The sequence below is a fragment of the Sprattus sprattus genome (assembly GCF_963457725.1).
Source record: "Sprattus sprattus genome assembly, chromosome: 16".
Taxonomy (NCBI): domain Eukaryota; kingdom Metazoa; phylum Chordata; class Actinopteri; order Clupeiformes; family Clupeidae; genus Sprattus; species Sprattus sprattus.
The window spans coordinates 8,785,387-8,810,462 of NC_137914.1; the positions used below are offsets into that span (position 1 = coordinate 8,785,387).

General features: G+C 43.0%; 3 protein-coding genes across 5 annotated transcripts in view; 2 read left to right on the plus strand and 1 right to left on the minus strand.

Moving 5' to 3' along the window:
• The first annotated feature begins 857 nt into the window (after positions 1–857).
• mapk13 (mitogen-activated protein kinase 13) lies at positions 858–9,434 on the plus strand. Its single transcript, XM_080854344.1, has 12 exons — positions 858–1,245; positions 1,763–1,892; positions 2,211–2,269; positions 3,547–3,652; positions 4,363–4,392; positions 5,127–5,174; positions 5,277–5,391; positions 5,704–5,775; positions 6,639–6,718; positions 6,836–6,914; positions 8,156–8,329; positions 9,169–9,434. Exons 1-12 carry the CDS (start codon positions 1,130–1,132, stop codon positions 9,249–9,251), a joined length of 1,092 nt encoding a protein of 363 aa, XP_080710470.1. The 5' UTR covers positions 858–1,129; the 3' UTR covers positions 9,252–9,434.
• Positions 9,435–10,334: 900 nt separating this feature from the next.
• Positions 10,335–23,947, plus strand: brpf3b (bromodomain and PHD finger containing, 3b). Of its 3 annotated transcripts, none has more exons than XM_080854362.1 (13): positions 10,335–10,598; positions 12,725–14,305; positions 14,714–14,870; positions 15,220–15,351; positions 15,696–15,824; positions 16,102–16,414; positions 17,111–17,395; positions 17,833–18,471; positions 19,323–19,404; positions 19,671–19,765; positions 19,881–19,975; positions 20,283–20,437; positions 22,627–23,947. In XM_080854362.1, the coding sequence occupies exons 2-13, from the start codon at positions 12,765–12,767 to the stop codon at positions 22,808–22,810; spliced, it is 3,807 nt and encodes a 1,268-aa protein (XP_080710488.1). In that variant the 5' UTR covers positions 10,335–10,598; positions 12,725–12,764; the 3' UTR covers positions 22,811–23,947. The 3 variants fall into 3 exon arrangements, with proteins under 3 accessions (XP_080710488.1, XP_080710490.1, XP_080710489.1); XM_080854364.1 differs by having other exon boundaries at positions 15,223–15,351; XM_080854363.1 differs by lacking the exon at positions 10,335–10,598 and adding an exon at positions 11,459–11,525.
• A 977-nt stretch (positions 23,948–24,924) lies between these two features.
• nr1h5 (nuclear receptor subfamily 1, group H, member 5) overlaps positions 24,925–25,076 on the minus strand; it is a gene marked incomplete at both ends in the record, with an annotated part of 7,511 nt that continues 7,359 nt past the window's right edge. Inside the window, one exon of the mRNA XM_080854512.1 lies at positions 24,925–25,076. This exon is cut by the window's right edge and continues 54 nt beyond it. Coding sequence (XP_080710638.1) covers positions 24,925–25,076 — 152 coding nt within the window.

Below are 25,076 nucleotides of genomic sequence, written 5' to 3' on the forward strand. Positions count from 1 at the left end.
TTTAATTTGTCGGATTCTTATCCATTTCACCAGGCAAAAACTGAGGGGGCAGCACCCCCTTTTGTATTCATAGAAAACATGCTGTTGTTGCTTCTCTTTTGAAGGATATCTAAGTTGATAAACTGCAGAAAAGTAGAAATTGTGCAAAATTGTATTTGAACAAACATCTAACTTGTCGGGTGGCTTTTCACATCAAAACATGCAATATAGCGGAATTACCTTTTCAGCAGAGTAGCCTACAGAATGCGGTTCAGTAGGCTACAACGGCCCTGGGATCATTGCATATGCGTTAAAATTATGAGAACCTGACAAGGACCTCCTGGAGAAAATCGAAATCTACTCATTCACCACCATCTAGTGGTCAATGTATGTGCATGCAACATGCATATTTTTAGAGAGGAAAACATTTAGGCTATAAGAATGAGGGTCGTGTCTGTAAATTACAGAGCATCATTTTTTGAGAGCATCGCCTCTAAACAGTCCGATAAATATGTCGCCTTAGGTTCCTTAGTGTAAGCATCTGTCATATTTACACTTAGAGCCGACTTGTTGCATCTGTCTGATACGTGCTCCTGCATTTTCGAAAGTTGCGCACCTAAAATATTCAGTAGAACTATTGGACCATCCTTCGCCAAACCATCATTGCACAGCTGCATTGTATTAAGATCCTCTGTGATCACACAAGGAACCAACAGGCGAAGATAGAGTAATTAACTGTTCAAGAAGCTACAGGCAGATGCTGTGAGCGGAAATCGTGTTTGTCAAAACCTGCACACGGTAGAATGAAAAATGTGAGTGGGAGGGTGGATGAATCATCGCCTCATATGCGCTAAGTGGCTCAACGGTGATGGCTTGTGAACACAGTCAAAAATAATGCATACATTCTGGTGCTATTTTGTATGTGTACCCATGGGCTTCCTCGGAGTGAAGAACTATAGTAAATATTGGACGCAAATGTGTGCATAAAAAGTGAGTCTGTCAGTTGTGACCTTTAAAGCATCCAAACTGAAACGAATGCAGAGTTGCCGCGTGGGAGGTGTTACATTCGTTCCATCCGTTTCGAACGAGTTCTTCACTTGAGCAGCAGGCTTTTCCCAGACGGCTTCTATGTCGTCTTTCTCCATAACAAATGGAACCCCAACAACTGCAGTTCGGCAATGAAGAAATCAACAGTACAGTATGGGAAGTTCCGTACAAATACAAATCTCTGAAGCAAATCGGAACAGGAGCGTACGGCACCGTCTGGTGAGTTGTCGCCACCTCTGTTGTTGATCTATTGGTTTTCAGTTATGGAGTCGTCATTTTTCGAGCACTGTAACTTGACAATTGGGACAACTAGGAAGCAGATAGTGTTTACTATCCTCCTGAAGAAAGACCAGTGTAAAGCAGACGCTTGCATCTAGTGTTGGCAGTCGTATTTGATCTGCCTTTTCCCCCGTCTATAAATGAAACTGTTGCATAATATTCTTTCAATACTTTCAAATCTGTTCCAGCATAGTTACACTTTTGCCCTTTACACAGTACGCACAGTACGCTTTTTGCTTTTTGAGTTGATAACGTGTTATCTTACTTCATTTCTATGCAGTGTTGTCTCAATCTTTACATTTTACGGTAGACTTTATCACTGAGTTGTTGTTGGTTAGCCCACTTGACGTTCTTGCAAGTGGGCTACTTCTGTGCCTAAATCTAAGCCCCAAACTATAACGATAGAAATCAATGGAGTTTCTTTTGGAACTGACCTTGCATTCGGTTTTTATCTCAGCTCCGCAAAAAACGATAAGACCAAAGAGAAAGTGGCCATCAAGAAGCTACATCGTCCGTTCCAGTCAGAGATATTCGCAAAACGAGCGTATCGGGAGCTGAGACTTCTCAAACATATGAAGCATGAGAATGTAAGTACACAATATTACTATTCAAATACTAGCTGCGGGGAACTCCCACCCTCTAATATTTTTGCAGTAGGCCCTGTATAGAGCAGTATTTATTTATGTAGTTGCTGTTTTATCTCACACGACAATACCCTGTAAAGTTTGCAGTGTTTGGTATAATCACCTGACTTTAGGTAAGGTGTTGTTCTTACAAGACCACTGCGTAGCAGAGCATGGATCATTTCCAAGGGCCAGGACAGGACCCAGCAATAAAACTAGTGATGTCATCGATACACTTCCTGTCCACCTCATGCTCTGATTTCTCATATCCCTGCTGCCCAGGTGATAGGGCTAGTGGATGTGTTCACACCTGCGACCTGTCTGGAGGACTTCCATGATTTGTGAGTCATACCCAGTTATATAGCCACATTCTAGACAGCACAGCACACAAGTGACTTGAAAGGTTTGCAAACACAGTACTGGAGTATGTCCAAAAGTTCAGCATGCTTAGACAGAAGTATGGATGATTCTCTTAAATATGAAGTGAATCAACAGCAGCAAATGTTTGAATGTAAGACTTGGTTGTTCGCTGTAAAACATAGCTTAATCTGGGAGCATGGAAAAGAATCCTCCTAATGAGAACGACCAGCGGCAAGCTATCCGTCGCTTTCCTTTCTTGACTCAGCTATTCATGGGTTTACAGTTCAGTTCACTCCGTTTAAAGTTATTCCCGCAAATGTCCTTATTCACGTTTTGTAATACACTACCACACCTGAAAGATTCACAAAGAATGAACAAAACCTATAGATTTAAAAGTCTGACCAACAGTCTAAGGCCCATAGATGCCGACATTTTGCTCCCTGTATTCACACGACTGATCCTGGGTATGGGCATCCTACTGTTATTTGTAATAAAGCACCGTGTCTTTGACAGGCTAAGTAATAACATTGTCAAGAAGACAGGCCTGTGCATTATTCTTTCCCTTCAAGGGAGGGCACAAAATATCACACAGACCAGAATTTGAAACAAAGATTTCTCTAAAATACGCCCATATATTTAGTTACTACATTTGTGTATTCATCTTTTAGTTGGGGTCGTGTATTATAAATTGGCAATAGTGTATTTATTATGCTTTGAAATCTAGAAAGGGAGAAACATTTCGGCGTCTATGGGCTCTAGACTGGGTCTGACTTTTCAACGAAGATTCTTCTAAACTCAATCTATCGATCCTTCAGGTGTTGTAGTGTATTTTAAAACTGAAAGGAAGTATGTAATATGCCAATATAGACATTTGCACAAATGGAGTAAACCTAAGAATAGCCGAGTCCAAAAAAAGTATCTGATAGCTTGTCACTAGCATAAAGCAGCCATTGAAATCACACAGAGCAGAGCTGACCCTTTTTTGTCTAAAAGCAGTGAAGACAAGGCAGCTAAAGGACTACTCCTATACTTTTCATATTTTAGTACATGAACAGACATTCAGTGTATGAAGGAAGCTTCAGATTTAATAGAATTTCTGTCATTGAATAGGTTATGTAGGACTGCAACAGATAAAATGAGTCTAACTTTTCTATTTCTGTACCCTTAAAATGAATTGTCCAAACATTTACAATTGAAAATGATTTTTTTTATAAATATGTTATTTATGTGAATTCATAACCCTTGATGTTTGTTACAGCTATCTGGTGATGCCATTCATGTTCACAGACCTGTCTAAAGTGCGGGGGCTTCTATCAGAGGACAGAATCCAGTTCCTTGTGTATCAGATGCTTTGTGGACTCAAGGTTTGGCTGAAACTCAGTTGTGTTTGTGAAAGTGGCAAAAGTTGATTTGAATTATAATTTATAGCACTATAATGTTCAGATTTTAATGTCTCAGACATACTGTTGTGAACACGGACAAAGGTCAACCAATGTTCCTACAGGAGTATGATGATTTATTTTAACCGTTGAATTGTACGACATCAACATTTCTTTCATTTAAAGTGAGAGAGCAGAGCAGAGAGCAGGCAGCGATTTTAGAACATTACATTTGACAGTTTTCGAGGAAGAAAAGGGAGCAAATGGAGTAGTGGAAATGTAAAAATGAAAATGTATCATAAAGACTGTGTAACACAAAATGATATGCGCAAATAGCCTTTCTGACTCAACTTGGCTGCAGGGTGACAGTACTCGTTGCTTGGCAACACTTGACGCCGTCAAATTTTTTATGTATAAATGAATGAATGACTAGATAAAATGGGCACAAACGAAAGAAAACACAATCTGGTGTCTTCAAACTCAATCTGTCAGTTGTAGAAATGTTGTATAAAACTCAGCCTCTGTCCTCTGGCTTCATGCCTACGGCCACAGCCAAATTTTTCACACACTGTTATTGGGCTGTCAGGTCCACAAGTTACAAATGGTCATTGGCCCGAAGTTAGATTTATTTGTAAAACATAAAAAGGTTCACGCACAACATCTTATGCAATTCTCCCTGTCTGTCATCCTCACAGTACATTCACAGTGCAGGCATCATTCACAGGGTAAGTGAGATTGACAACTCGTTAAAATGCATCTGTCTATGACAATGTTCATTTGTTTATTTATTTTGGATTTAAAGTGAAACAGTACTGTTTTTTCTCTAGAGATGGCAAATCTTTGTTAGTAAAATACTGTCGAAGAATGCGTTTAGTAATGTAAGAGTCCAATGTTCCAGATCTTTCCTAAAGTGTTTGCTAGGCTAAACAAAATTCGACAACACCATAAACCTAATTAAATACTTTTCATTTTTTTCGGTTGCAAACTGGCGTACAGCCCGTGCCTGGGAGCCAAGATAGGAATGTCTTGTAATGAAACTTATGTCTGGATAGCATCAATAGCCATAGCCATAAACATAGAGAGGAGAATACATTCTGCCTTTGATTCTAAATGTACAGGATATCTTGGACTCAGTAACTCAGTATCGTCGTTTAATAGAAAATGTATTTGTATTGCCTTTTAACAGGTAATAGCCTACCTAACAAACGGGATGATGTCTGTACAAGTTTGCAATTGCATAAGCTGCCCTACTTTGTTGAAGGATTCATTATGCCTACCATTTATGGCATGGTGTGGGCATGGCATGGCCAATTTTGACTGTTAACACACCACATTTTGCATAATCTGTAATGCCCTTAGAGATTCTCTTTTTTGGCAATAGGTAATTCTTTGAAGGTGCAACTCACCACATGAAATGTTATCACTGCCCCACCCTTTTTTTGACACTTCACTTTCCTAGGACCTCAAACCTGGTAATTTGGCAGTAAACCAGGATTGTGAGCTGAAGGTACGCAGTTACCCTTCACACATTTCTTTTAACCTCATAGTAACATGCCTGTTTATCAACGGCATTAAATGATGTGGATGATTTGAACTGATGTCAATGCAGATTCTGGATTTTGGCTTGGCTCGGCATGCTGAGCCGGAGATGACGGGCTATGTCGTGACACGCTGGTACCGCGCCCCTGAGGTCATCCTAAACTGGATGCACTACACCCAGACTGGCAAGACAACTTACTATTTCTGAGAACCTTACTTTTCAGTCTTAGCGATGTGGGGGAGGCTCAGATGTTATTAGTTGTTTTGTGGTTCTTTATCCTTTTCAAATTTCTTGAATGCTAATATAGAAATTATAGCACTTTCAAGAACCTCAGCTCGTTAATACACTAGAAGTTCTGCAGGACCATTACTTGAAATAAGAGTAAATATCTGGAATAACCAGAAATAAGAATGAAATATTTGGTGATTCTGATTGCCTGTTGTTTGTGAATAGTGATGTGTTGAACTGGATTTTTATGCATCTCTCTCCACCATAGTGGATATCTGGTCTGTTGGTTGCATCATGGCAGAGATGATCAATGGGAAGACGCTCTTCAAAGGAAAAGACTGTATCCTCTTACGCCCTTATCAGTCTCCCAGGGCCTTATTATGGTTTCTAACGTACCATGAATTACACTGCATGAATGCAAAACAACTTTTCATGCACGCCTCCTCATTATTTGACTGGTATTTACATTCAGTTTGAAAATAACCTATGAATCAAAGATGCCATTGTTTAGGTTTACCCACAGAACGTAAAATGGAATGGAAATGGAGAATGACATAACTGTGTGCATTCACAATTTCACATTACATAACTTTAGTGCTTTGGCTTAATTTTTGCATACTTTTTAAATACACTCATGGTCATATTGCTTATCCTGAGTGAGTGGCCCTTTTTTCATGTTATTTAGATATGCAACTGAAACTTGTCGGTGAACGTACTCACATATCACTTCCTCTCTATTGTAAGAGTGTGACACCTGAGTGAGTCTCACAGAAGGGAGTCTCACAGAAGGGAAGGCTAACTGCACTGGGTCTGGACCTTTTCAAACCTCCATTTCAAACCCTCTTCATGTTGCTGAGTATATTGATTAATAGCATTAGTGCATATAAGAGATTACAAGTATGATCTATTGTTTTTAATTGACAGCCATTTTGTTTTGTTTGTCTTTGCCCTATGTAAAGCGTCTTTGGGTACCTAAAAAAAGTGTATATAAGTTTTACAGTAAACTTCTATCAAAACTTGTCTAAAACAAAGAATTGTAATGCATAGAATCCATAAGAGAAGTGAATGTTGTTGAATTGTTTGAATTTTTCAATAACAAAAAACAAATACTGCACTAGTTTCCTTACTAGTTTGTCGCTTGTCACTTGTAATATGCAGTGTTGCTCTTTCTGTTAAATGTAATCTTTAACTGTCGCTGCTCAGACATGGATCAGATTACACAGATTATGAAAGTAACAGGAGTACCTGGACCAGATTTCATAAAAAAATTGGACAGTCAGGAGGTACAGCTATTTATCCACGGTCACATCAGATACTTTTCTGATGACTTACCAGTCTTGTGATGACTAAAATGGCTCAAGGTTGGATCTGCTGTTGAATTTAGTTTTTTTGTGGAACAGGCAAAAACTTACGTGGCCTCTCTCCCAAATTTCCCTCGGAAAGACTTCTCTGCATTGTTTCCCAGGGCCAGTCCAAAGGGTGAGTGGATATCTCTTATGAAGTGTTATGTACAGGTGTTATAACAAAGTCACAGCTGTGCCAGTATTTATGTCTGAGGGGGAAAAAGCAAATACAAAGGAAAGAAAATACAGGAGATAAGTTATTCAAAAATGTTTCCTTCTAACAAAAAACTGTTGAAAAATATGTGAATTGAAACAATAATCATTGTACTGCTAAAAAGTAAGTTGGACACAGCAGAAATGGCTCAGATACAGTAGATGGCCACATTTTAGAAACTTCTACCTTCAAGGCAAAAGCAAGTATACTATCCCTTGCTTGACAATCCTTCACCTTGAATCCAACTAAGAGACACCCTTAAGTTGTTTGTTTTAGACACTTTTAGCTGTTAGGCCAGTTACCAAGGTCAAATCTCACCCAACCACAAAGTAAAAACATGAGCCACTTATAAATTAATACTTAAGTAGGCTATAGTTGTCTAATTTTGCCCAGGATATTGTCCACCAGTACATAGTTTGGAGTCATGTCGCAACAAATCATGCTTATGATGTAATTACAAGTAGACACAGTGATCACTACTATGTATCAGGTTTAAGGTAGCTTTTAGAGTATTTGGTCTCAGTGATACCTTTAACACAGTTGACCACAAGATTCAGTTTGATCAGCTAGAGAACTAGGTTGGCTCTTCTGGCTTTGACTGCTTCAAAATCTAAATTGGTATACAACCTTGCAATTGGTTATGATTCCAAATGCCACTCCGTATCACATAGTGTTCCATAAAGTTTAATTCAAGTCCTTGGATTGACATTAATATCCTTTAGATTTAAGTAGGTGCCTTTAGAGCACATGTGTCAAACTCAAGGCCCGCGGGCCTTATCAGGCCTGACAAGCCATTTAATCTGGCCCGCCAGCTCCTCAGAATGTTGCAAAAAGTTCCATTGATTTGAATGAGCAACGATGACATTTTATTTGGTTTGGCTAATTTTACCTCAGGATTAATAAAGTATCCATCTTTTTATCTATCAGAGCTTGTCTGCCGTGGCCGCTGGTATGTCGAACACACCACAAATACTGCAAGTCCCACAATGCACTGTCCCCGCGTTGGTAGCATAGTATATCAATTTAGGGAGCGCTTGCCCCACTGTCCTGCCCACGACTTACACCCATTTTTTTTATTTCGGCCCTCTGTGTATTTGAGTTTGACACCCCTGCTTTAGAGTGTTTACATTTATGTTATATATTATGTCATGAATTCATTATAGCTGTTGAGTTACTGGAAAAGATGCTGGTACTGGATGCAGAAGCCCGTGTCACTGCTGAAGAGGCCCTGAAGCACCCATATTTTGATGGCCTGCGGGATCCCGAGGACTGCCCTGAACCACTGCCATACGATGACAGCCATGACAATGCAACACTGCCCCTAGAGGAGTGGCGGCGTGAGTGTCTGCTTTGTTATCTTTCTTTAGGCCTAAAGCTTGGTTTATGGTCAGAGGCGTAAGCGCAAGTGCAAGCACAAGCACATGAGGCCCTTGCGCACCCCTTGCGCGTCTTTTCACGCCTTGCGTGCATCGGCCCCTTTTTCTAGACTTGCACCATTTTACGTAAGCATATTGTTCTGGCGGTGAATTGCTTGGCAACACCCCTAACGCAACACGTAAGCGCGTAGCAATTCATGCTCCTTAACTGAGTATATCTCGGCCTTAACTGTACGTGCACACAGGGCATATGACCAGGCGTAATTCATCAATTGAAATTTCGTCTTGGAAGGGTGGTCAGAAGAATCCCGTTTGTATGTCAAGTAGCAATTTCAGTTGCAGTGCAGCGCCTGGCTGCCGGTGCTGGCGGCTAAGAAGCTAAAGAGCTAAATAACTAGTTAGTGGATTATTTGCCCCAAATATGTTCTACAGAAAAGGAACAATTGTTGTTGTTGACAACAACTCACGTTCTTTTATTTGCATAGAGTCAAAGAATCGCCTACTTTGAAGCAGATGCAGTGACTGGGAATGGGAGAAATTTTGTCTCCCTTTCAATCGCAATGAGAATTACGCCTGGTCATATACCCTGTGTTCATGGGCAGTAACTTGTTTGTAGGCTACTGATTTCTGAACAGTATTTTTCCTTTGTTCCTTTTTCCTTATCTATTATCTGATTATGCCACTGAATGTCACTTGACTCCATGAGTCCATGTGTTTGTGAAATATTGTGTTTGCTTGCTTAGACATTATAAGTTGACTTCTAAAATTAACTATTAATACTAGTGGGTTTCTTTTTTCAGGCTTATCTTTCAAGGAAGTGAGGAGCTTTGTACCTTTCCCAAGACGGGACTCCAAAAGGCGAAATACACTGACCATTACATAAGGATTTCAAACATTTTACACTAAATGGTAATCTAAACAAATCTTGTGCTCAAATGTTGTGCAAGACAGTAAATGAGCTAATTACCTTCTGTATACTGAGTCACATCTGAAAAATGAAAATGTATGACATGTTTTTGTGCTCATGGTGGGAAGGGGGCTTTTTTAAATAAATACAGTGACTGTATGTCTCATGTGTCTGTTGATTTAAAACTGACAGCCCTATGCTATCGTGTAAGATTTTGACCTATTAATAAAGAAAAGCACGAGGCACAGTGAAGAGGTTAGACTATCTGAGAGTATCTTTTTTAAAAGTTGAGAAACAGGCGCCAACGTTTGAAATGCAAATGTAACGCAAAACAAATGTGCCTGCATAACAAAGTCTTCATAGGCTGGGTCATAAATAAAGGTGTTGGGATACACATACCGCCTATCTTCCTTTGCCTCTCGAATTGACTCGAAGAACACATTCATTCACCTCCCACACAGGTGTGCAATTATGTTAATGACTGCACACAGGCCAACAGCATTGTTGATAAAAAGCTGTGCACTATTTTAGTGTTAGGTTCCTTTTCTGTACTTTTTTGTTTGTTTCGTTTTCAAAATCCACACAGGCTATGACCGAATGTCCCTGATCCATACCCTTAAGAGAGCTTACATTTCAACATGCAATAATGTGTCCGCTATATATCTAGTCTACACAATTCGTTTCAGAGAATATTTGAGTCAAAAAATCATGTGTGCCTTGAGTCATCCCTGCGTGTAATGACAGCCCGTCAGCGAAAAGGTGCAGAAGGGTGTTTCGCTACCCGAACGTGTCACTAGACGAATGTTATTGTGAACAGTCAACATAAGATATGCAGCAATCCGTGTGTGATGCAGGTATGCCTATGTATTTAAAAGTTTTGTTCCTGAATTTTCACAAGACCACTACGTTTGTACAGCTGATGCACGAGAGAGGTTGCTTTTCTGTTCCTAAGGGGCGTGTTCTTGCTATCTTGACTGAAAGCTCCGCTCTCTCTATCCGTAGCCATAGCTAGCTTGCTAAGGCAGTACTGTTACATTTTAGTTAGCAAGTAGCACCAGTTTCACTCGCAGTAACCCCGACAGTTAAACAGTTTAACAGCTGTCAAAATAAACACCTAGGGATTCATGTTCCCACAGAAAACGTTTGGTCGAATGCATAATGGAAGATTGAAGTGCAGAGGACGTTGTATCTACAAAAATCGCCGGCTTTTCGGACCGGGCGCAGCAAGATAGCTAGCTCGAAAAAGGCTTTAGCTAGTTAGCTAGCTATATTTGTGTTTGCTAGGAGTTTACGCCCGGTTGCGAGCTGTGGTTGACACACAAGGTAAGGGGTATTTTATAAGTTGTAGCTTATCGTTAACCAGTATGTTGGAAATTACCAAACCTCACCAAGATTATAATATAGTGCTTTACTGTACGCTTGTCAATGTCAAGTAATGCGCAGTCTGCTAATAAGCCAAGAGCAAACATTTGCCCGGCTAAATAACAGGTTATCCAATGGTGTGCTAGCTTTCTATCGAGAGACTCGTGATGGTTTAGGCTTTAGCTGTCGCTAGCAGTAACTTCGCTACACTAGCTAGGTAGCTTCTCAGCAAACGAGCTATACCACTAAAGTAGGTAGGTGTTTGTGTCATTAGCTGTAGACATGCCCTTCGTTTGAAAGTCGTTGCAGAATTGATAAGAATGGCATATAATGTAATGGCTTGCTCAGGAGGAACTCATGAATGTTGTGGAAATTTCTTAAGTACATGTAAACGATAAAAATGGCTGACACTTCGTTCTAGAATTGAGGGCGCGCAACCTAAGCTGCTTCAGAGTCAACACTTGTATTTGCTGTGATTGGTCAGAGCTTGGCTCCATGCTTGTGTGCAGAATGCTGATTGGTTGTCGATGGTGTTAGGTTGGTAAAGTTATGAAGAAATTGGATGTCTAGTTTGAGAGAAATGTGAGCTGTAATTAACAGTTATATGTCATTGTAAAAGTAACTGGAGTAGCAGAACATTGATTCGTTGTTTCACATCGTGCACTATTGTCAAGGATTTGTATCGACCAATGTCTGATTATTGTTATATTAAATTGGAAGTAGGTCCAGGGTTCCTTCCCCCACTGATCTGCCTAGCAGGCTAACGTAAGCCCCGCCTCCAAAATAGCAAAAATAAAAACACACTTTGAGTTTGGCCTTGATCCGAGAAGTGATACACAATTTGGGGGAGCAATCAAAGTGCCAGTTCTGTGGGGATTATTTTGGAGAGTATGTGCCAGTACCCGTCTTACTACTCCGTATTTAATGTCGGCTATACAGAAAAATAGGCGCCGATTCGTTGATTTATTGCAGATATGCCGCTGCTGTTAGCAAAGCTATCGAACGATTTTAAGATAACTAGCTAGACGCTATCAAGAACAAAGTTGATTTACAGCGAGTTGGGATGAAACCTGTGAGTATGCCACTCTTAAAATGCACAACAGATTGGTCTGCGTGTTAAACAAGAGAATAAGACTGATTGGCTTGGTAAACTGATGTCAGAAGACTATGTAGCTGCGTAGCTAGCTAGCTTTCCAGCATATTCACCACATTCAGAGGTTACATTCCCAACTAACTTTACCTAAACCTGCTAGCTAAATGCTATGCGATTGGTTGCAGGTTCGATCCATACTCATCACATCTGTACTTTAATAGGAGAAATATTTTATAGGACCACAATTTAGTTTTAGTTGGACTTTTCATGGCAGACTAGAGTTGGCACGGAAGACGTGTATCAATCAAACGTTGGTTATGTGTTGGCTATCTAGCTAGCTAATAAGTTACTTTAGCACCTGTGACCTGCCTTACATTCTAAATGTTGTCTCAGCAGAGTGACTACACAAATGTCATAGTGAAGGTAATGTTTTCACCTTAGATGTTTGAGAGAGTTTAAAAGAGATGTGGCGTCTTTTCGAGTCTATCACCTAAATGTGGAATATTTGCAGATACCCGGCTCATCCGTGACCGCTTCCGTCTCTTAAACCGAGCGCGCCATACATTTAAAGGAACAGACTTCTTATTTGTCCGTCATTTAGCGAACACACGTGGGACTGTTATGCGACCAAATAAAAGCAATGTAGAGCCAATTTAGCATTAGATGTCTTCTGGGTGGGGTGCTATCCGTTAGCGATGTGGCTCCCATGCATATATATGTTTTGTGTACTTTCTATGTGTAGGATATTGTTGTGCCCACAGATGAGTATCCTCATAGTATAATGACTTTTAATTTTTTTTATTACATTATTAGGTGATATTATATTTGGTTATCAATTGTAAATAGTTTTTGGTTAAAATTATCACATTTTCACACCGTCTCAGCTTTTATGTCCTTAAATGCCTCTGGTGAATGATGACTTTGGTATATGTGACAATTAAGGTCTGATGACTTTTTAAGCATGTGGTGAATGACATCCCCTGCTTTTGTCCAGGTGTAGGTCGAGGCACAGACGGGTGTGTGGTCAGTTGCCCATGAGAAAGCCACGCAGGAGGGGAAACCCAGCCGGGGGTTTGGGAGGCAGGCAGAGGGCAGATGCAGCAGTCCGGGGGGGAGGACCAGCGAGCCGAGGGCCGGGGGGGAGGACCAGGGAGCCGCCCCCGTCCCCATACAGTAAACGCAAGGTGTCCCCCGCTCGGGAGACGCTAACCTACGCCCAAGCGCAGAAGATGGTGGAGGTGGACCTGGAGGGGCGTCTTCACCGCATTAGCATCTTCGACCCGCTCCCGGTCATCACAGAAGACGAGATGACGGCTCAGGATATTGCGGAGTGTAACAGCAACAAGGAGAACAGCGAGCAGCCCGCCCCAGTCGCTGTGGCGTGTCCCGGGCGCAAGTCCACGGGGAACAAAGGTCGCAGGAAAGATGCCAAGCACTCGCTGTCGTCGACTGCTGCGTCTCAGAACAACAGTTCTCACACTCAGTCACACACACAGCCCCACGGCCCCAGCCAACTCCCCGAGCCCATCTTCCGTGTAATGGACTCCTTCTCTCCCGTTGAGGCCGACCCGCTGCCCACCGCCTATTACCGCTACATGGAGAAGTCGGTAGACGAGCTGGAAGCGGATGCCGAGTACGACATGGACGAGGAGGACGTGGCGTGGCTGGAGATGGTGAATGACAAGCGTGCCTCGGACAGCCAGGCTTCGGTGTCGGCAGACGTCTTCGAGCTGCTGATGGACCGCCTAGAGAAGGAGTCCTTTCTGGAGTCGCGTAGCCAGGCGCCCTCGCAAAGCGCCATCGACGAGGACGCCTTCTGCTGCGTGTGCTTGGACGACGAGTGCCTGAACAGCAACGTGATCCTCTTCTGCGACATCTGCAACCTGGCCGTGCACCAGGAGTGCTACGGCGTGCCCTACATCCCCGAGGGCCAGTGGCTGTGCCGCTGCTGCCTGCAGTCGCCGTCGCGTCCCGTCGACTGCGTGCTGTGCCCCAACCGCGGAGGCGCCTTTAAGCAGACGAGCGACGGGCGCTGGGCGCACGTAGTCTGCGCCATCTGGATCCCTGAGGTGTGCTTCGCCAACACCGTGTTCCTGGAGCCCGTGGAGGGCGTTGACAACATCCCACCGGCACGTTGGAAGCTCACCTGCTACCTGTGCAAGCAGAAGGGCCGCGGCGCCTCTATTCAGTGCCACAAGGCTAACTGCTACACCGCCTTCCACGTCACCTGCGCACAGCGTGCCGGCCTCTTCATGAAGATCGACCCGGTGCGCGAGACCACCGTCAACGGCACCACCTTCTCCGTCAAGAAGACGGCGTTCTGCGACTCGCACTCGCCCCCAGCGCTCGAGGGAGGGACCTCGGATGATGAGGAGTCGGGGAGGGTGCTGGGGAACCGGGCGAAACGAGGATGCAGCGCATACACAGAGACACCCCACCTGAAGAAGCAGAAGAAAGGGGGAAAGAAGGACTCCAAACAGCAGCAGGACAAGAAGAAAGGGAAGAAGAACCAGGAGGAGGCATCCAAGATGGCGGCCACGCCGCTGGTCACTGTGGCCCAGATTCCCAGCCACAGGTCAGCCGCCAATATGTCCTCATTGTTAGAAGAGTGAACTGTAACAGAAACCATGCATTATATTAATTTCTACATACTTGTCATAACTTGATTATTGTGCAGTTATAGACATCACTGAGTGACTTGACAGGTAGCCTGACTCCAGAAGCTGGTGTTATAGTAAGAACGAGAATTAATGTGAGAAAATTGAAGCACTATTGGTTAACAAAAGAAAAGAGACAATAACATTCGTATGCTTTGATTGGACTCAACACTCTTGAGTCCAATTCCCATGCAGCACAGGTACATGGAAATGTGTAGAATGAATGAAGTGTGAAGTGTTGATTGTTTGGTACAGATGAGTGCTTAAAGTAACATTTGATTAGGTGTTGACAAATATAATCGTTTTTATTGACTTTTTTTTGACAGATTGAACACAGTATGTAAAGGAATCATCATCCAGAGAAAGAACCAGTTTGTGCAGAGGCTCCACAACTATTGGCTACTGAAACGTCAGTCACGCAATGGGGTGCCTTTGATTCGTCGCCTACACTCTAATGTACAGACCCAGAGACATATAGAACAGGTCAGTTGGCTGTTTAATATTCTGTCCATAATGTATTACGCAAACCAAGACTAAGTTATATTTAGGTGTCTGACTGTGGTCTTAAGAAATTATTGACCTGCATTTCTTTATATTCACATGAACACATTGAGTAAATCATGGATAGAAATCTTTTACATTTTTTTTCCCAATTGCCTCAAGAGTACAAACAATATTTTGTCTTTGTTAGTGGTTTATTGTCAGACCATGAATATGCACTAAGTGTATGTGCTGTGTGTGTGTGTGTTTTTTTTTTATATATATATATATATATATATATATATATACAAATAAAAATATATGAATGTATTTGTTTGTTTGTGTGTTTCAGAAGGAGCCTGATGAGAAGGTGAGTGCTGTGCGAGAAGAGAGGAAATATTGGCAGAAACTGAGGCACGACCTGGAGAGGGCCAGATTGCTGGTGGAGCTCATCCGAAAGAGGGAGAAGCTAAAGAGAGAACAGGTATCTCACACTCATACACACACACACACACACACACACACACTGAACAGAGCTTGTAAACAATATTGTTTCACCAAATTGTTTTGCATACACATCCATCAACGTATCTCTGAAAGGCTGAGTTGCCAGATTGTGCTGTGGTAATAGAAATTCTGGAAATACAGTTCTTTTTTGGAAATACAGTTCTCACACCCCTCCACAGAAATTGTGAAGACATTTATACCTCCAAGAGCTATTTTCTTTCTTTTGATATTCATGTCAGTTTGCACCAAACCTTATGAATTAAAAAAATATGTGAGATTGGCTGTTGTTTGGTTGTTTGACCTTGTGACCTTTCCCCCCAGGTGAAAGTGCATCAGGCTGCCATGGAGCTGCAGCTGACCCCGTCTCTGGTGCTGCTGCGCTCCACACTGGAACAGCTGCAGGAGAAGGACACGGGAAGCATTTTTGCAGAGCCTGTCAGTCTCAAAGAGGTCAGCGAGGCCGGGACTGCTGTTTGTTTACGTGTTGTTTGTCTGTTTTTCTGTTTGGGTGCATCCTGTGCAGTGGGGTGAAGGGTTATCGCACCACTGGAATGTTTGTCAAAACATTTAGCCTTATTTACCTGTAAACATCTTGTCTGTTTGTGTTTTCTTTGAAGGGTGTTGAAATGATGTAATTGAACAAAAGCTAGCTGTTATCAATAGTTATTAGTCTGATTGAGTAGACCAGTCTCTTGGAAAATCTTGCTTATTTATAATTTTGTCTCAGGTCCCTGACTACCTGGAGTTTATCTCTCAACCAATGGACTTCTCCATGATGCACTCCAAAGTAGAGGGCCACAAATACCACACCATCGCCGACATGGAGGCTGACTTCAACCTGATGATCTCCAACTGTCTCGCCTACAACAACAAGGACACCGTATTCAACCGGGCCGCAGTGCGCCTGCGAGACCTAGGGGGTGCCATCCTGCGCCAGGCCCAAAGGCAGGCCCAGAATGCCGGTCTGGACCCAGACACGGGTATGCACCTGCAGGAGTCTCCACAGAAGACAGACTACTACCGCTGCACCTGGGAGGATGGTGAGTGCCCCTGCCGAGATGGGTAACAAATCCTCTCTCAGTAAAGTGAGCTGTTCCAGCAGTGTTGCTTCGGTGAAAGGTGTGAATTCTCAGTGAGAAACTGTCAGATTTGCGAAAAATGGGGAAGTTTCGGTGACAGTGGTCTGATACAGTGACCTTGAATGTGGTGTTTAGAGTTATCATAGTCCTGTACATGGGAGCATACAGATAACATAATGTTTGTCTGTGTTACGGTTCAAATGCATATATTGTGCATTCTTTAATACTATATTAAGGTTATAATGGTAACAATAATGACTTGTGTCAGTGGTCTCCCCTGTTCGGGGTACAGTCCTGTGCATGCATATTTGTGCTCAAGCTGTAACAATGCTTTGATTGATGGATAAGTTGATTACTGATATTTTTACTCTGGTAGTCCAGGTAGCATGGTCTGACCAGTAGAACGTCACAGATTTCAATACCCAGACTTGAACACTTGGGGGGGAAAATCCGTTTTCAGCTGCAACTCTCTGAAAGGCAGTGGGTGGTTGATTATTAGACGGCATGTCCGTATGTGTTTGAGCGTTTCTCTTCTTTGGTCTTTGGTGTGCACAGTGGCAAGGTACTACACCATAGGGGTTTGTTTTGTGATTTCTATTTTCATTGTGTGCTGCTGTGCTGTTGTGTGTTCACATCTGTGTGTCCTCGGCTCTGCAGTGGACTCTATGCTGGAGCCGGAGAACCGCGTGCACATGTCTGCCGAGGAGCAGCTGCGCGAGCTCCTGGACAAGCTGGACATGGTGACGTCCATGCGCCAGAGCGGAGCCCGCACCCGGCGCGTCCGCCTGCTGCGCCGAGAGATCCACAACGTGCGCTTCAGGCAGGGCCAGCCCTCCTCACGCCACACCCACAACGGGGAGATCAAAGAGGAGGAGGAGGAAGATGAAGAGCTGGACGAGGAGGAGAAGGAGGGCGATCAGACGCTGTCAGGATCTGATAAAGGTGAGCGCTTTGGCTCCCATTAGGTGTGGTGATGCTCCTCTTTGATTGGATAGTCAACTCTCTCAAAGCCCCTCTTGGGTTAAGGGAGTATCGCAGAAAATCACACTTCCAGTGAACTGTTTTAGGCTTCAAAGCAGAAGTTAGTAAAGAGTCAAAAAGATAGTTTGCAACAGCTTTGTGGGTTCAGATATACATTTTTGTTTACACAGAAAGACTTTGTATGTATAGGATATTGTAACTTTAAAGTGAAGATTTCCATTTAAATTGCAGTCGTGATGGTTGTGTTTGAATGTTTTAAGTGGTAACCAGCTGTCTGACTGAACTTGCTTTGGTTGCAGAGGCTGGTTTGTAATACTATACTGTGTGATAAAGAGTGTATGGAGTATGCAAAGGTAGAATTTCACACCAGGGAATTTCTACATTTTTCCCTCTATCAGAGGATTTCAAGTCCACGCCCCCTCCAACCCTGGAGCCATCGGGATTGGTCCATTCCCCCCCACGGGATGACGCCCCTCAGGACCCGCCCACCCTGCGGCCAATGACGACTCAGCCCAGGACCCCAAGCCATCCAATCAAACGCCTGAAGCTGAACAGTGAGAGCTCAGCCACGCCAGTGACACCCCCAGTGATCACTAAGAACTGCACCAAAGAGGAGGAGTCTCCCCAGGCCACACCCCCACCGCAGAACGCATGTCCCGGGTTGGTCAACGGGCTCTCCTCCCCTGAGACGCCCACGCCCCCCCGGGTGACGCTGGGGGTGGGCCGTCGGACTTCTGTCCTTTTCAAAAAGGCCAAAAACGGAGCAAAGCTGCAGAAAGATAAGGAAAGGGAGAAGGAGAAAGAGAAAGAGAAAGAGAAAGAGAAAGACAATCAGTTGCAAAACGGAGTAGCAGACTCGAGCAACCCCCCAAATTGCCTTCCGACCTCCCCAGTAGTTAACTCAACCCCCGCACCTCCGACCCAAACCCCTACTGCCCCCCCGCCCCCGCCCCCGCCTCAGAAGCAGCTGCCTCAGAACCGAGGCAGCAGCCCAGAACGCCACAGAGAGACATCACCTCACCGCACGCCGGAGGCAGGTCAGTGCTCAGTCCTCACACTCACCACTCACTCACACACACACTGCTCACTGACACACTCTCACACACACACACACACACACACACACACACACACACTCACCGCTCACTCAAACACACACCACTCATTGACACACTCACATACATACATACATACACACACTCACCACTCACTCACACACACACCACTCACTCACACACACACCGCTCACTGACACACTCACACACCGCTCACTGACACACTCACTGCTCACTGAAACACACACACACACACACACACCACTCACTGACACACACACACACCACTCACTGACACACACACCACTCACTGCCACACTCACTGACACACTCACCACTCACTGACACACACACACACACACACACACACACACCACTCACTGACACACACACACACACACACACACCACTCACTGACACACACACCACTCACTGACACACACACACACACACACCACTCACTGACACACACACCACTCACTGACACACACACCACTCACTGACACACACACCACTCACTGACACACACACACACACTCACAGACACACACACACACACACACACACACACACACACTCACCACTCACTGACTGACACACCCACACGCTTGCTTGCGCTCTCTCTCTCTCTCTCTCTCTCTCTCTCTCTCTCTCCTTTCACTGTGTTCTTTCCCTTTCCTCTCCTTTTCATTCGCTCACAGTTTCTCTCTCCATTCTACGGAGGGCCTGTATAAGCAATTTGTTACCTACTGTAATGCCTGTAAACCCCAGAGAGTGGTAGTTTTAGTTGAAAGTGTAAAACTGTGCTTTAACATTGACAAATTCCTCCTCAGGTCTCACAAATGGTTTCAAAAAGCACAAAGATGGTGGCTCTGATTCTGAATGCAGCTCATCTCCAACGTTACCCAGGGAAATGTAAGCACTCCTCATCTTCAGCGTGCATATTTATTTTTAGTTACACAGATATGACAGTTCAGTCCCTCCAGGAATTGTATCTGAATTTGTAAAAAAAAAAAAAACGCAAGATCGCTAAATCCTATAGGGGCCGACAGTCAGAATTGGCAGGTTGCTTTTTATTTCTTTGTTTTTAACTATAAGTTTGCGAGCTTGTGTACGGAGAGCATGACACACTATATTTTGGATCCGAGATGGACTAACTGATTTAGTTTTGCGGTTCATAGAGCATCACCACCTAAGAAGAGCCGTGGAAAGCCGGCTCTGTCCAAAGTGCCCTTCCTGGAGACGGTCAACGGAGACGCCGACTACACTGGACCAGGTCAGAGGAAGGCTTTTTTTCAATCATTAATGAATGTAATTTGTACATGAGAACTTGCTCAAGTAGAATCTGTTTTAACACGTGGCCCTGAAACACTGGTGTTTTGCCTTTCCAGGTGGGGATGTGCTTGCCTGTGAAAACGGTGGTGAGCTTGAACCTCTGGATCTGGTGTGGGCAAAGTGTCGAGGTTACCCCTCTTACCCTGCACTGGTGAGAGCCTATTAGACTCCTACACCTCACACAGTAGAATCTGGATAGTGTTGTCAAACTACTTTTCACACTGTAACTATACGTTTACCGTCTATGTGTCCTTCTGCGTTGGAAACAAGACTAAACAATAGTAGCCATTCCGACATCTAAATGTGCCTCAATCTTAACTTTAATCATGTGAAAGAAGATCTATTTATTTTTTAAGTTTCATTAGCCCGTGGTTGTCGAACATCTCGGCAGCACCATCAGACACATGTCTTTGACTCATCAAATCCACACAGACTCATTGTGTTGAGTCCCTCTGCAGATCATAGACCCGGAGATGCCTCAGGAGGGCCTGCTGCATAACGGGGTGCCCATCCCTGTACCCCCTCTGGAGGTGCTCAAGCTGGGCGATGCCAGGCAAGAGGAGGCCGGGGAGAGGCTCTACCTTGTGCTCTTCTTCGACAATAAGAGGACCTGGTAAGAGAAAGGAAAGGGGGGTGGTGTTCGGGGGGAGCAGAGCTGAGTTCCTCAAATTACTGAGGAGAGGGAATCTTGGGTCCCTTATTGCAACAACAACTGCTGGCTTTGCGCATCAGCAGCCACGCAGTGAGAATAGGCGGGTATACCTATATTTGCTAATTTCATTGACACAAAGCAGGATGCAATCAAGCATCAATGGGTTGAGTAATTAATAGATGTTGCAGTGAAGTCATTATTTATCAGTCAGCCACATTATTAATGTTGTCACAGAGCTCAGCAGTTTTTCTACAATAGAGCAAACCACACATTTTCCGGTCGTGAATGGAGCGGTTTACACCAGAGGTTCTTGTGCGGGAAGGTCTGCCCGACATGAAATCATTTAGAAGTTTCAAGGAAAAGGGTGTTGCTTTGAAGGAACTCATTTATACATGGAACTCCCAGGTCTGTGCACGGACACACCCCAGCACTGCACGGACCCACCCCAGTCTGCACTTAGGATGTTGCTCGTATTAGGAAATTAGCTAAATGATTTTTGTAAAATTATTACGTTAGCTTTAGGTCATGTGCCGCAGACTTCGAATGTTGCCAGCCGTGTTTCCCATCAAGGATATTAGGGCCCCTTAGCCACCAAACACAGTTGGTTCAGTTGACTGTTTTATTAGTAGAGGAAGTAGAGTTGGTTCAGTTGACTGTTTTATTAGTAGAGGAAGGAGAGTTGGTCTGTTTGACTGATTTTTAAGTAGAGGAAGGAGAGTCTTTTTTGGCTTCTGTGTACAGAATATGTAGCCTGGTGACACCAGCCTACGTATTTCCGCCTGAATTGATTTCAAGCTCATACTCAGTCTGGCCCAACCCCATTGACAATTGTCTCCAGAACTCAAAATTTTGCAGGACCAATCAGCGAACAGTTCAGAGCTGTGACGCAAAACTCGCCTTGGAGGAAAAGACACAAAAAGCTATCGGAAAAGTTGTCTCAACTCTCGAGAACATCAGAAAATTAAAAGGAGAACAAGAGTATTTTCTTGTAAGTTTTATGATTGGAAAGGACGTCGTAGCTCTTCTCCCAACTGGCTTTGGGAAGAGTTTAATCTACCGAATGCTTACTAAACGTTGCTGATTGGTTAAGGGAACTCCAATGATTTTAAACCTCAAGATAAGCACCCGCCGATCTCGGAAACCAAAATGCATTGGGTTGGCCCAGACTGAAAGACGGAATGAAATGGAGTCACAGGCTGGTAATGGCCAGGCTACAGAATATGGGCCCTGTCACTACAAAACCAATCCATTGTCACAAAAGTTCATTCTGAGATTTGAAAAAGAGTTTGTCTAAAAATGACACACATACTATTTTGCCATAAATACATAAAAGAATACCTTGTGAACATTTACTCAGAATTTCAAGAAAAAAAAAAAGATTTAGCCGATGGAAGCCGAACAAAAAAGATACAAACCGTAAAAAAAAAAACGTTTAGAAAATGTTATAACATTTTTAGCACTCATACCATCTCACTAGTTCTTCCAGTGTGCCTCAGCCAACCATTCGTTGGTCATTCGTTGTTAGCTATAGTTTTTGGTTGTTTGTTGTTAGCTATAGTTTATTTTGGTAGCATATTCATCGCGTTTATGTAGCAAAATCCTCCTAAGGAATACGCCACTGAAATCACAGGGAGCAGAGCTGGCGTCTTTGGACGGACGAATTGCGGTGAAAGACAAGGCAGTTAAATCTTTTGCAAATCGATCCATACAAAACAAAGTCCCTGAATAGGTTACGTAGGACTACAAAGGATAAAATGAGTGAAACTTTTCTATGTCTACACCTTAAAATAAATTGTCTAAACTCTAAACATTAACCATTGGAAATAAAAGTTTGATGCTGTTTATGTGGTTGTCTTTTATCTTTATGTATTCATTTCAATTTAGACATTGGTCACAGTTAACTGTCAGGGTTGATTCCATTGCATTTGTGTGTACTGCATGTATAGATCCCTAAATAAGGTTATGATGATATTTGATGTTGCCGTGTTCTCCTTTAGTTTGGTTTGTTCTGTTCTTTGTGTGCCTTTTTATGTTTCATATTTTACTTTGAGGTCCTGGACCAAAACTGACTCCCATGTCACATTCTGCCTGAGAGCTTTTTCTTCTTGATCATGCTAGAACCTCATCATGTTCCCCCTGTGCTCTTGCAGGCAGTGGTTGCCAAGGGATAAGTTGATCCCGCTGGGCATAGATGACACAGCGGACAAGCTGCGCATGATTGAAGGCCGCAAGACCAGCATCAGGAAGTCCGTTCAGGTGGCCTACGATCGCGCTGTGATGCACTTGAGCCGCGTGCGTGGCGACCACGGCTTCGTTGCCTCCAATTACCTCTAGAACCCAGAGGAGAGCCTTGAGAACACAAGAGAACCCGAAGAGCCCAGAGCAGAGCCATAACTGTTGCCATCAATTCCTGCCCGCAGTGTTTTAAAAGTAAAAAAAAAGAAAGAGAGTAAAAAAAAAAAAAAAGAATCAGATGATGCCAACATGCCTTTACAGCGTCCCCTGTTCAGTTTGTGTCTGGACTGGCAGGGACTGAATGTGGTTGTGAGGGATTGTCCACTTCGCTGGGTTGATGATGGTTGGACAGTACCGTGGGGAAGGAGAGGTTTTTTTTTTATGGATGGTGGGGTGTTATTTTATTTGACGTTTTCTTCAGCATTCATTCACGTCTGTGGGGTGTGAGTTAATCACATCTGAAGATTGGGCAGTAGCCGTTATTATGTTTGTCACAGACGCCCCCCGTTTTTAAAAGTACAGATGATAAAGAGTCTCGCGAGCATTGAAAGGATCACTGCCATTTTTCTTACTCTAGCTTTTTACTTTCTGACGTTTTACAAAAACCACTTTGTATATTGTAAAGACACTCATGTATATACGTCTGTTTATACCATATGAGATCTAATTTAATTTTGCGCTCATTTTGCAAATTGATTCAATCACCTGGAGGTATGAAGATGAGATGTGTACATATGTGTAAAAAAATCTAATTAACTGACTTGCTACAATGTGTATTTTAGCTTGTGTCTGTCAGTTTGTGTGTGCATATGCACATTAAGACATACACTTGGTATGTGTACCTGCACCAGCGCACACACAGTCAATGGCAAAATATATATTCTCATTTTTTTGATACACAGAAATGTAATTTATTTATGGACCATTTAAAGAAAGAATAGAGAAATAAAATTATATATTGGTTGAAAATTTCAAATGAATGAAATTGTTATTTAAGATAAACTATTGAATAGGGTTATAAAGACAAACAACCAATGTGACATTGTGACTATGAGGAGTAGTATGGTAGGGTCTCCAACTGTCATTTTTTCCACATCCCGATATAAAGTATCCTCTCCACCCAGAAGCACAGATATCTGTATTTATTGTAGAAAGTTCCCTGAGCTCTACATCCTGTTTATAAAATGGAGCTCCAGAGCGATTTTAAGCTTGTACAAACTGCAGATTTTACCTACTTGCCAAATAACCGGTCAAACAGTATTTTCTCATGTTGAGGGAAATAAATGTTATATTGAAAACTTTATGTCTTTGTCTTCCTATGCTGATTCAGATTTGAACATTTCTTCAGTTCTGTGATAATTTTCAGTTTCATCAGGACATTTTGAAAGGGAAATGGTGTCTCAATCATCTCTTAATTAGACTGCTGCATGGATCTCATCACAGTCTCCAATAGACTACTTATTCCCCTAGTTACCCCCTTGCGCACGCTTGACTTTTACTTGCAGCAGTATCCAAATAGTCGAATGAGAGTGCTAAAGGATTTTATGACCAAGTAACATTGTTTGACCTCTTTTGTAATTTAACCTTGTCAAGTAAGATGTAAAAAAAAAAAACATGATCCTGTTTGTGTCTCTTCAGTCCACTGATAGCTGCTAAAATGAAGAAAGCCTTCACACTAAGCTTGTTTATAACAACATCTGCTTGATACATTTTTTTTTTTTACATTGAACAGTGGGAGACCTCATGAATGGTCTTGTCGGTGTAGGTGTTTCACAGTGAAGGAATTTTTGCAACATAACATTGAGCTGCATGAGAACGCCCTTGAACAAGTTAACCTCAACCTCTTTGTAAATAATGAGTAATTGCATTGGATCTAGATAGCAACTGGCTGTCAATCAATTCATCTATGAAGTCCTCCCACGTGGCAGATGCAGAAGTGCATGAAGTTTTAAATGAATAAGATAATTGTTAAAAATAAGTTTTTATTTTTGAGTCACATACTCATCACAATAAAAAACATGCCCGCTAAACTGACTTTAAAGATACTTTATATTATACTTAAAGTATGTTTTGACTGGAATTTTTTATGTACAGTACACACAGAACCTATAGGCTCATTTGAAAAATCTCTCTGACAGATCTCTTTCTGTGTTAGTCCCACTCCTTTCCAAACTTCCTCATTCTCTCTCTCCCTCTGTCTCTGTGTCTATCACTCATGGCTGCATGTGCCAGGTTTGCTGAGGCAGCACGGTGAGGTGGTTGTGGCAGACCGTCCGTAACTCAGTCAGCCTTCCCAGCAGCCTGGCAAAGCGCCGGAGGTCACGACACGGGCTCTGGTTGGAGCAGAGTCGAGACAGCAGGTCAA